This window comes from Elaeis guineensis, chromosome 1 (assembly GCF_000442705.2).
Source record: "Elaeis guineensis isolate ETL-2024a chromosome 1, EG11, whole genome shotgun sequence".
Lineage (NCBI taxonomy): Eukaryota > Viridiplantae > Streptophyta > Magnoliopsida > Arecales > Arecaceae > Elaeis > Elaeis guineensis.
The window spans coordinates 169,791,247-169,802,738 of NC_025993.2; the positions used below are offsets into that span (position 1 = coordinate 169,791,247).

General features: G+C 37.1%; 1 protein-coding gene across 13 annotated transcripts; it reads right to left on the reverse strand.

The window, feature by feature from the left end:
* Positions 1 to 884: 884 nt before the first annotated feature.
* On the reverse strand, positions 885 to 10,474 carry LOC105060155 (uncharacterized). Of its 13 annotated transcripts, none has more exons than XR_012136532.1 (5): positions 6,880 to 9,850; positions 4,567 to 4,688; positions 4,159 to 4,476; positions 4,013 to 4,059; positions 885 to 1,191 (listed from the first exon to the last, which is right to left on the reverse strand). XR_012136532.1 is itself a non-coding variant. In XM_029260487.2 (5 exons), exon 1 carries the CDS (start codon positions 10,394 to 10,396, stop codon positions 10,055 to 10,057), a length of 342 nt encoding a protein of 113 aa, XP_029116320.1. In that variant the 5' UTR covers positions 10,397 to 10,474; the 3' UTR covers positions 943 to 1,191; positions 4,013 to 4,059; positions 4,159 to 4,476; positions 4,567 to 4,597; positions 9,982 to 10,054. The 13 variants fall into 13 exon arrangements, 12 of the variants coding, with proteins under 12 accessions (XP_029116320.1, XP_019711290.1, XP_019711287.1 ...); XM_029260487.2 differs by lacking the exon at positions 6,880 to 9,850 and adding an exon at positions 9,982 to 10,474 and having other exon boundaries at positions 943 to 1,191; positions 4,567 to 4,597; XM_019855731.3 differs by lacking the exon at positions 6,880 to 9,850 and adding an exon at positions 9,982 to 10,474 and having other exon boundaries at positions 943 to 1,191; positions 4,159 to 4,410; positions 4,529 to 4,597.
* Between the last annotated feature and the right edge of the window lie 1,018 nt (positions 10,475 to 11,492).

Consider the following 11,492-nt stretch of genomic DNA (forward strand, 5'->3'; position numbering starts at 1 on the left):
TTAAACACTAGGAGAGAGCAAGGAGAGAATTTTGGAGGACTGAGGCAGGTACTTCAGACAGTTGAAAATGAAATCACTCATTCCCATTCCTATTCCCAACCAAATATGCCCTAAGTGTGCAGGTACTTCATTTTACAAAGAACATATCAGTGCATCATGAAGCCCCAACAGGTTAAATAGTAATCCAGCACTAACTTTTAGCTCGTAGATACAGAGAACATAAGCTGAAGAACACTGACGTAGATGTAAGAGATTTACAACAATGTAACTGTCATACTCCCAGCTGAAGAAAAGAAAAGAAAAGCTATGATATCCCCCATATTTGGCCGCTCGTATTCTGATAATCACATATGGGAAAGCTAGATATGACAACTTAATCTTGCATGAAGACAGACAACCTTACCACCCTTGGAGTTTTTGGATTCAATTAAGAAAGAAAACCATCCTTTGTTTATGGCTGAAGCATAAGCATACTTATATCTTTTACAGAAGAGGTCGATATCTTTGATTCATGATATCAACAATGGCAAGTAGTAAGGGCCTCATGCAAAGATGCTTGACTCCCCAGACAGACACTGCATGAAGAGGGCGCTTAGAAACTAGTAATAGTCGTCAGTACGTGAAGCTGCAGTCTGATATTATGTGGGGTTCATGAATTTGAAGATAATATTAGACAAGTGTGTTTTAATATCATATGTACATGAAGATTTTGTTGGTTTCTAAAATTTTGTATGGTTTCTCATGATACTTGAACATTGTGTTTGATGTCATCTCAAATATCTACGGGAATGAGCTTTAGAAAACTCAATCTATGAATACAAAAGGAAATTTGCTGTGCCTCTTGATTAACAACAAGGGCAAATTGCATTTGGTGAGCAATATAGTTGCAGTCTGATATTTATGTGGCACTTCTGAATTTAAAGATAATATAAGGCAAGTACATTGTGGTATCATAGGTTCTCTAAAACTTTATTATGGTTCCTCATAATGCTTGGACATAACGTTTGATGTTGTCTCAAATATCCAGAGGAATGAGCTTTAGAAAACTCAACTTGTGAATACAAAAGGAAATTTGATGTGCTTATTGATTAACAACAAGGGCAAATTCTCTTTGGTGAAGCAACATAACTCTGGCCTTAACTTTGTACGACACTCCCAGCTCTGGAAAGCATATAGTGGTCTCCTCTGTCACTTTAGCAAGTAACTTTCATCAGACATCTTTTACAAAATTAAGAAAAGCATATAAGAAATTATATTAAGATAATCTGGGTCAATGTGAGATAGAGATTTACTTTTGATTCCAGGAATACTGTAGATTTGGAGCATGAAAATTACTGGACTTGACATATTATGGCACAACTGGTGGCATAAATCTCCAACAGTTATATTCTAAATGGAGATGAAATTAGGAACAGATGCAACGGCACATGATAAAAGATTCCTAATGCAGCATGCCCATAGGTTAAAATTCACTTGATGTGAAAAGTGGTAAATGACTGGAAGCCATGGTGACATAGACCTTATATTTTGGGTAATTTAAACGGCCAAATGCTTTATTCAACATCATCAACAGGAGTGAAGAACTGACTAATCAATAGAGATTGCCCATGACAAAGACAAACCAAAATGCACTAGCCATATCCACTAACGAATTAATTCCTACTTTAGCTGTAGAATTTGTATTTTGGAAATTGGAATTCGAAGAAAACATATTATAAATACTCCAAAGTTTAATATAGTTTTTCCTTCTACAGCAATAATAGTATTTGTATATCCCCAAGCTTTTCCTCAAACCAGAAGAATGCTATATACATGGGGATAAAAAAAAATAACGACCTCTTATGCAATTGCTGCTTCTGAATGCATAGCAGATTGCACAGAGATAAATCATATTTTCGCTGCTCTATATTTGCAGTGTATTTACAAGGGTAATAATCTTCAGTATGTAAAATAGCATAGGAAGGAGCAGAAAATAACTACACCAGACGCTCCTTATAAGCACCCACTGTAATGCTCTAGGTTTTTCAGATAATGTTATTGGAAAATCATGCCAAAGATCCCCACAACCATGCCAAATATGGTGACAACAAATGTCGCAGCTGTTAGCAGCAACTCATTGGATCAACTGATTCCGAACATTGTCTTGAAACCATGAAAAATTCAAGTGAATGACACAATTCAGTGGATAAAAGGGCTTGGAGTGTCTGATGAACATGCACTACTTTACAGTTTAAAGAATGTTTTTTTAAAAAAAAGAAAAAAAACAAATATCAAGTCTGCCATCAACAACACTAGCAATTCAGCTTGTGCAATACACGACCGATCTTAAAGGACAGGATGCATGATAAAAAGTTATATCCCTTAAAGAATTGTCTGGTTTAAAAGGAAGGACTGTTTCACAAAAAGCCGAGACACATCACATGATTTTAGGAGGAAGACTGATACAACTGTCATGAATTGAGAAATCAGGGACAGAGACTTTCCCATGAAGAGCAACTCCAACTTTCAGTTTTCTTCTCCACAACTGATCTATAAAGAGATGGGTGCACAAGGATGAATAAATTTGATAAACACAGGTCTGGGAAGGATACATCTTTTTCCAGGGGGTCAGGAATTCATGCCAGTGGTCTTTTATATGGTACTATAGTTTGATGGTGCACCAACCTAGTAATTGAGTTTGCTACTTCCATTTCCTATGCATGTTAGAAACCAGAGTGAGGGAAACAGCACCTCAACAGAGTCTCCTTTGATTGCCAAGATGATCAGGCAGATGCTTTAAATACAGAAAATCCTCTACATTTCATAAGTCCTTATATAAAAGACAATTATTTGCTTAATCTTAGAAAAATATTCTTAACAATTCATACTTAGATCCAATGTAGATCATTGCTACTATACAACTTCTAATTCATTTACACGTCCATGAAATCTATAAAGAATGATTTGCAATGTAATTACAGACCTATGAAGAATGATTTGGACTTTGGCAAGCAGAAAATTTTCAAAAATTCATATAAACAAGCTACCATTCACATGCCGACCAGTACTATAACTATGTAGATTTCATAGCTTAATAATCTACATTCTAATTTCTATGATTTACTTTGTGTATAAACTAGTGGCATATGTTAAACATCAAGGACTGTGACTGGGCCTATAGTGGTCAGGCTACAAGTCTACAGTAGTAATCATGTATGCCAGTGAAAGAACTGAACCTGTTCTTCATAGATCTATAAGTATTTCTTCATGTTAATGAAAGTCTTTCTTGTGCTAATCACAACACTGATGCTCATTTTTGGTACTCAGATTGAGGACAGTTGAATTCTTTAAAATAATAATTTGATTTTTGATGATTTTATGTTTTTTTCCTAAATTCTAATTGACAATTTCGTTTTAGTAGGTTACCATAGCCAACATGCTCGAGTACATACCTAGAACTGCATATAACTGTGTTTCAAGAATTAGCCGCACCTACAACTGTCATCCCCACTGTCATTTAAGAGCCATGTCTATGTCGACCATATCAACCGTTTCACAAGAATATATTATTTAGTGGATCTTTCCTGCTTCTTTACATGATTGAGGCACATAAATTATCTCATGAGGATTTACTTATTAATCATCATAAGTGGCTAGTGCACATGCCTGCATAATAGCAAAGATATCACTAGATGTCATCATCAGTTCCATGTCTTCGACGGCAAAATAAAGCATCACCACTAGAAATCACCTAAAATGTAAATAATACACCATTTAAAACATTGTCTCATCATCATAAGAATTAAAGAATGACTTGACTTGTAGAAAAAGAAATTATTTTTATTTTCCTTTTGTCAGCCATCTGTTTTCACAAAATATGCCAGCATCAGTTGTTGGGGATACCACCAAAGGGCTTCTAACATTAACAATTTTCTTTACCCCTTTGGATCAGCTTAGTTATGGCATTTCATGTTACAAGCCATCATGAGCAAGGTAAAGCATTAATCATAAAACTCAGAGAAGGGATAAATACCAGTTGAACGTTAATAGAATATTGTGTCATCAATTTGACTCCCTTAGCTGAAAAAGATAATGCAGACAACCAATCTTTAGATATTTAAATTTATGCCAATGAAAGCTATAAAAATAAAATAAAACAAACTAAAATTCATCGATTACCAAAGTCAGTATGTTAAGAGGATGAGCACAAAGTTCCAATAATATCTCCAACTCCTATATGTACTCTGTGTTGCTGTATGAACTTTTCGTACTACCTTGTCTGCTCCTAGTAAGTTTCAAGGTCTTCTGAAGCATTCAAGGTTCAGGTGGTGAAGAAACAGGTGAAACTGGACCAGAAATTGATACTGCAGCCCCAATGGAACTGAATCCTTGTATAGACTGGTCACCACAGAATGATACCTGCCTTTTCCTCTGAGTAAGGAACATTTCGGTCATTCCACTATCATAAGCCATCAACAGCTCCATCCCATCCCAAACCTATGTAACCAAAACTTCAGTAGTTCTAAAAACAGCAGGGAAAGAAACATACATGAAAGTGCTAAGCAGCAGCTGACGTTATGGGTCCACCTTTTGAACTATCCCAGTCGATGCAACAAGCCTGCTTTTCAACCTACACAGGTGTTAAGCTTGCTCATCTTTGGCATTAGCTCATCTTATACAGGGTATATCTCAATTTCCAGTTCAAAAACCTAATGAATTTTACAGTCATCTTCAGTTCTCTATTTAGGGATAAAATGCGCATATGCACAATTAAGATTAATATCAACAAGACAAGAATCATAACTGATTGTTACACAAATCAGCTGATGAATATCACAAATCACATCTGCAATTAGTCAAATATGAAGACAAAAGATACAGGTTGAACTCTATAGCATAGAGGTGATGGTTCAACTTCAGGTCTGGTGAATTGGGTTGAACTGAGTCTAAGGATGTATTTGCAGTATTAGGGATGCATTTTCTAGGGAAGATGGAATACACACACTGCATTCAGAATAAATCACTTGGGAGCAGTATTTTTGCATATCATGATGCTTTATCTGACACCAACTGATCCCGTAATTTATTGAAAAATTTGAAATATCGATTCATATTGTCTTGAAAAGTTAAAGCATGGCTTGCTTCTCTTGAAATAATTTGCGTATATTGTCTCAAATATTTTCTACTTATAGGCAAAGTTGAACAGGATCCTAACACCTGATGGTGATAATAATTGGGCCATTAGTGATCTGTAGCTTAGAAGAGAGCCAGTGAATCATACACATTGGAAATCAGTCAACAAATAAGTGGGCTAAACAAAACAGCAAATACTTTAAATGCAGTTAATGTTTGAAGAGTAGAATGTCCTAAAACTTCCATAGTGAATACTATAATTTAGAATTACAGAGCTGATATATAAAGGATCTCTCTTGCAGGCATAATTAAGAGTACATGCATGGCTGAGTTACTCTCCTTATAGCATAAATGCTTCAAAGTGCACCTTCTCAGCGACAATCATTGGCTACAGCTCCGCAATCCACATGCATTCATGTTGTCCAATGATGTCAATAAAATGTTATTTACAAGTAACATAACACCACCCAGACATCTTTTGCGACTGGCACAATTAGTAATATGGTGATTGTGTGTGTGTGTGTGTGTGAGAGAGAGAGAGAGAGAGAGAGGCGCACATTTTTTGTTTTGTAGTGTGAAGTTCAAGCAGCATGGATGGGAAGACTGGAGAAGCTCTGTTTGTGTGTATTTCATATCTATACTTTTCGCTCTCCAACAACTTACCATGATATCTTGTATATTTCAAATCCAGCATGGAATGTTTATTAAATGCTACATGTTCCTACATAACTTTTATTGCATGATTACCCATGTGAAAGAATGATCACCATGTAAACACAAACCATGGCATTCACTGGGGCTGAGATGAGCATGGTGTCATAATTTCTAAAGATCAATAATGTTGTAGTCATTTAACCTACAGTGGATGGTTTCCCTAATCTATTCTTGTCTTCAAAGAGAAACATCATTACATAAGGTTTCATCAAGAAATACAGTGAAGTTAAATGTCTTTGTTTAAAGCATAATCTTAAACACAAATAGAGTCCACCTCACTATTTGTCATTTTGGAGCATTTCCTTGACTCCTTCCAAGTTAAGGAGGAGAACTTGAGAATGGAGATGGGAAGTTGAAAGAACTTATTAGTAAACCTTTTTTTTTTTTTTTTAAATTTCACTAATGGACTTTGCTACAGCATGACATGATATGTACCATATCAATGCCTTCCAAAAAATTAAGCATTGGCACAGTGCCAACAGTATGCTAATACATGGCATGCTGCTCTGCCAACAATGCATAAAAGAATTGGCATTGAACAACATGGCACAACGTGATTAAAATCATCTCAATGCTAAACCAGTATGCCACTAGTACACCAAGGAATGCATTTTAAAATATACAATTTGGTTAAGAAGCCCTACAAAGATGAAGTTCTATGTTTTCTTTGGCTTGTGGTACGAGATCCTTAAACACTTTCCATTGTTAGTTCAGTTGGTTGTAGTTGTAGCTTTACCCTTAACTTCTGAAAAGATTCCATCAATTTTTAGATAAGCCTTGGTTATCTTCAAAGTCTTTTAAGGTCAAAAATCCATGAGGCAAGTTAATATTGGGTGATGAACAACAATAAGTAGTTATCAACTTGAAGGAGATTCAACCTACAGTATGGTTGACAGACTAAGAGGACAGCAGGGGAAAAATAGGAACACTAAATTTTGAGGATCTTGACAGCAGAATTGTCTAAATGAATACAAAAGAGTACAATATGTTGCAAGGAGAAAGAAGTTCACAAGGTACAGTCTAGAGATATCAAATCACCTTCCTATCTTTTACCTGTATTTGATTTTCTAAATCTCTTCAGTGATCATTGTGCAGCAAACTTTCTCCTCATACTCTACTTCTCGGACTATGAAAAGCAAAACTTCTTCATGAAAGTGATAGCAAGTGCCAACTTGTAAGGAAATCCAGCAACCAAAAAGAGGGGGAAAACCTTATTGTCAAGGAAATTTTCTCTTTATTACAATCGTCCAGTAAAAATAAAATTCCTTCTCTGTCACAGCAGGCTGGTGATATCAATTTCATTTCAATTTCCAACTATTCCCCAGGCCACTCTTATTTGAATTTCTTTCTCATCTTCCTGACGCATCTACCTCCAATGAAACATGGCCCAGTTTGACTTGGACATCTGCCCTTTTCTCTCACAACCCCATCAATCCTCTTTCTCAACTCAAGATGGATATCCCAACTGCCAAGATATATCAATCTTCACTTCACAAACAGATAAATTTGATCAGGGAGGACCCTCTCTTCCCTCACTCCTTTCTTCATCCAACATTGAATATAGACCTCACTTCATATCTTATTTTAACACAACTGTTTTTGGTGAAAGAAAGAAGTCAAGTTGTCTTCAATTTAAATGAAAATCAACCCAACAGCTAGAAAGGAATCCATCCTCTTATCCTTCTGAGGTCTGTTCATATGTTTTCCATTGTTTATTATAAATTTCCCAGAAGTGAGGATGAGATAGATAAAAACAAATGGAAGATCCCATCCTTTTCCTAGCTTCCTATTTTGCAATGTATTCTCTTACTCTATCTTATAATGTATAATATAAGGTGTGAAAATCATCTTCTTCAAATTTCCTCATTTCATATGGTGCTTGCTAAATATTTATACATGTTATTATGAAACCATCAGGAACATATCTGATTCAGTGAGCAATTCGAATCTACACTCCCTTCGATGTTTAGGAAAAAGTTTATAATCTTGATAAGGAATCATGAACAAGAGAGAAGGAGAAGATCTTCTAGTCTTATATTAAAGGTCCATGCTTCTTTTATCTGACACTGTCAGATCCCTGTCTTTTTTTTTTTTAATAAAATTCTACTACTAAAAAGTTGCACATAAATCTTAAGATGCCGCATTGATTTCAATCAACAATGAAATTTTCGTATTATTTTTATATCTCTAATTCTAGAAGTCTATATTATGATTTTTGATTATTTATCAATTTTTATGTAATATTGGCATACTCATTTTTAAATGCCTCCCAATAAGTGAGAATTTAATCACTGATATTGTAGAGTTAAAGAAAACTTCTCCAATAGATATTTTATGCTCTTCTTTGAAACAGATTGATAGATTAATCCACTCCAAACCCTGCACTTTGCAACCTTGCACCGGAACCATTCTTCACTTTAACCACACAGAGTTGTGTTTGTCTACACCCAAGGAGATCACAAGCCTAGAACAAAAAGGCATTCTTGACAGCTAATTTGATGTCTATTTTACTCACCTTCGATGTTTGTACCTTGCTTATTCCTCCACATGTAGGCTACACATTCTGGTCGATGGATAGTATCATGAGATGATAAGAATAGCACCAGCAAATTAACAGATTAACATGAAACACATGATGCCACTCTCTCTCTCTCTCTCTCTCTCTCTCGTCCTCTTGTTGTTCCTTTTCAATTCTTTTTTGCCATTCCCTTCATCTTTTTTTTATAGAAAGGACATGTTGTTAGTTTGGTGAACAAAAGAGAAGTGTTAAAGAGATCCAATTTCCACATGCTCTCTTGTTTCTATCGCCACAAAATTTCTTTAGGTGGATTTTCCTTGAAGAAGGTCCTTTAGATCATTGTTACAAATAAAGAGGTTCTTCTTTTACTTTGATACTTGTCTTTCAGCACTAGCAGATTCCATTTTCCAACTTGTCTTTATCACTCTCTTTAAGTCAACGGGGCATCTGGAGTGTGAAAGCCTCAGAGAAAAATCAGAAACATGAGGAGTTCCAATTTTCCTGGCATACCTTTTGTCTGTTTTCTCTACAAAGTTGAGTTAGTCAGACTTTGTATATAAAGAAATTCAGTCATGAAAACCTTATTGTTCAGATTAAAGAAAAGAAAAGATTGGGAGAGAAAAGAAAAGATTGGGAGACAAAGTTACTACTTTCTCTTGGTTGGGAGTTTTTTTATGAAAGAAATGAAAAGAAAAGGAGAGAAATGGAGGGAATACAAATCCTCTCAAATCCATAATTTTTCTCTCCTCCAAATGGAGCGGAAAGAAAGGAATTAAGAGTTAGTGAATCTTTTATAATTCCTATCTTACCCTTTTAATGATAAAGAATAAAATTAATATTATATTTCAATCCTAAAGCTTATTTCAAGTATTCCACCTAAGCCTCCCATCCGATTGAGACTCCCAAAGATGAGAAAAATCAACGAAAACAAAAATAAAGATGGAAAAATTTAAAAATAAGATATTTTTTTGATTCCTTTCTTGAGTTTGTTGGATTCCTTTCAAGGGTATAATAGTAAAAGAAGATTGTAATATTTTCTTTCTTTTTCTTTCTTCTTTGCTTCCAATTAGAAGAAATTACTTTTGTTTCTCTCTTTAAACTCCCAATCAGAGATATATTACTTTCTTTTCTTTTCTTTTCTCTCCTTACTAATATTTTCCTTTCTTTTCCTTTCTTCCCCAGATTCCCAACCAAGGTGTAATTGAGCACAATCAATGATTTTGAAGAGTCTAGGTTTACCTTTCAACACTTGGGGGAAATCTTGTGGCTGTCAGCAAAATCGATAATCTTGTGGTTCTCAACCACAAGAACAACATTCACTCTGCTCATTACTCAATCAGAAATTCCATAAATTCTTCAACATGAATACGACTACCACACATTGTTCTCACCAACTCCCTCGATTCGTCAATTCCTTATGGCTTTTATTCTATATCGTGGGTTCATTGGCGAGAAAAATATAAGAAAATCCAGATTTTGATTTATAAGAAATTATCAAAAAAAATCTTTTTGGAATTCTCATCAACAAATAATAGAACAAAGGCGATATTCCAAACAAGACCGCAACATGAGAACACTGAATTTTAAACAAGAAGATAAGGGAAAAGGTTCTATTTTTCTAAGGAAAGGATGTTTACCAGGTAATCAAGAAAGAGAAGAGGAACTCCCGAACTACGAAAATCTTCTAGGGCTTCTTGGATTTCATCGGTTCTATACCATCGAAATCTCCCGATCCCGAACCAGATCGCGGCTAGAAGAGGAAAGAAGCCTCCTATAGAGGGCGAGCGAGAGGGAGGCGATGAGGATGCCCACGAGATCGGCGGCGGCGTCCTTGACGGACGCCCCGGCGGAGCTCCAGAGGCCGATTTCGTCGCCGGCCTCCTTGGCGGCGCCGGCGAAGAGAGAGAAGAGGGAGCCTAGGGCGGTGCTCCGACGGCGGAGGAAAGGGTGGCGGCTCCGGACGGCGAGGACGGCGACGAGAACAGTGATGAGGAAGCACGCGAGAAGGTGCTGGAGCTTGTCGGCGGCCAACCACTCGTCCCCCTGCTCCATCTTGCTTCCGTGCTCTCTCTCTCTCGTCTCTCAAAGAATGGGAAGTGAACCGGATCAGAGGGGACCGGCTCAGTTCCCGGTTCGGTTAAAAAATTTGAGCCGCTTGCGACTTTTTTTTAATCAAGAAAATTGTCTTTTATTTTGTGGTAGCATGGCGGCCATGATTAAGTTGCCACGAAACATTATTGCGATCATCACGACCGTACATGCTGTCAACAATGACTACCGGTTCCTGCTGACTCTATCGACCGAGCAGAATTCTTTATACAGCAATCATAATTACGGCATGCATTGGCTATATTGGTGCGTGCAGTGTAGATTATGCGCAATAATTTTTCTTCCGGTATTCATAATTATTGAAAAAATTAAATTTAATTAAAAAATTATTCAATCAAAAATTTAAAAATTTATTTTTTAACATATTTTTGATTATTTTTTGACATATTTTTATTATTTCCTATCTATATTTGAATCTACATATCTGTATTTATAAATCTTTGTACGCACTCTTGAGTGAACGAAGAAAAATAAAAATAAATATCTCTTTCTTCTTTTTCATCATGGTATCAAAGTTCTCAAGTTCTGATCTAGTTTTTCTTCTTTTCCCTTCTTAAAAATCCTTCTCTTTCCTCCGCCACTGATACCGCCTCTACCCTCGTTTTTCACCATCGCCACCACCACTCCTTCCTCCTCCTTCACAGCAAACCGCCATCGCTTCTTCTTCACAGCAAACCGCTGCCACTGCAGCCCCTTTTCTTTTCGGCCGAAATCTCTCTGAAGCCTCCACCTCCGCCTCCAAAGCCTCTGCCTCTGCAGAGTCCATCCGCAGCTCGCCACCGCAGCCCCGAAATCCAACCATGGCATCCCGCTCCTGGTCCTCGATCGGACCATCGTCGCCGTCCGATCCTTCCACGAGCTGCCCTCCACCGAGTCCATCCACAACCCCCTTCTTCCCAGCCACCGCAGCCCCCCTTCTTCCCGACCGAAACCCCTCCGAAGCCTCCGCCTCCGCCAAGTCCATCCGCAGCTCGCCACCGCAGCCCCGAAATCCCTCCGATGCCTCCACCAAAAGCTCTTCACGGCCGAGTGCCCGTCG

What these genes read in the sequence shown, in the direction of transcription:
- LOC105060155 (XM_073248177.1), bottom strand. Translation starts at nt 10,396, where the DNA reads ATGGAGCAGGGGGACGAGTGGTTGGCCGCCGACAAGCTCCAGCACCTT.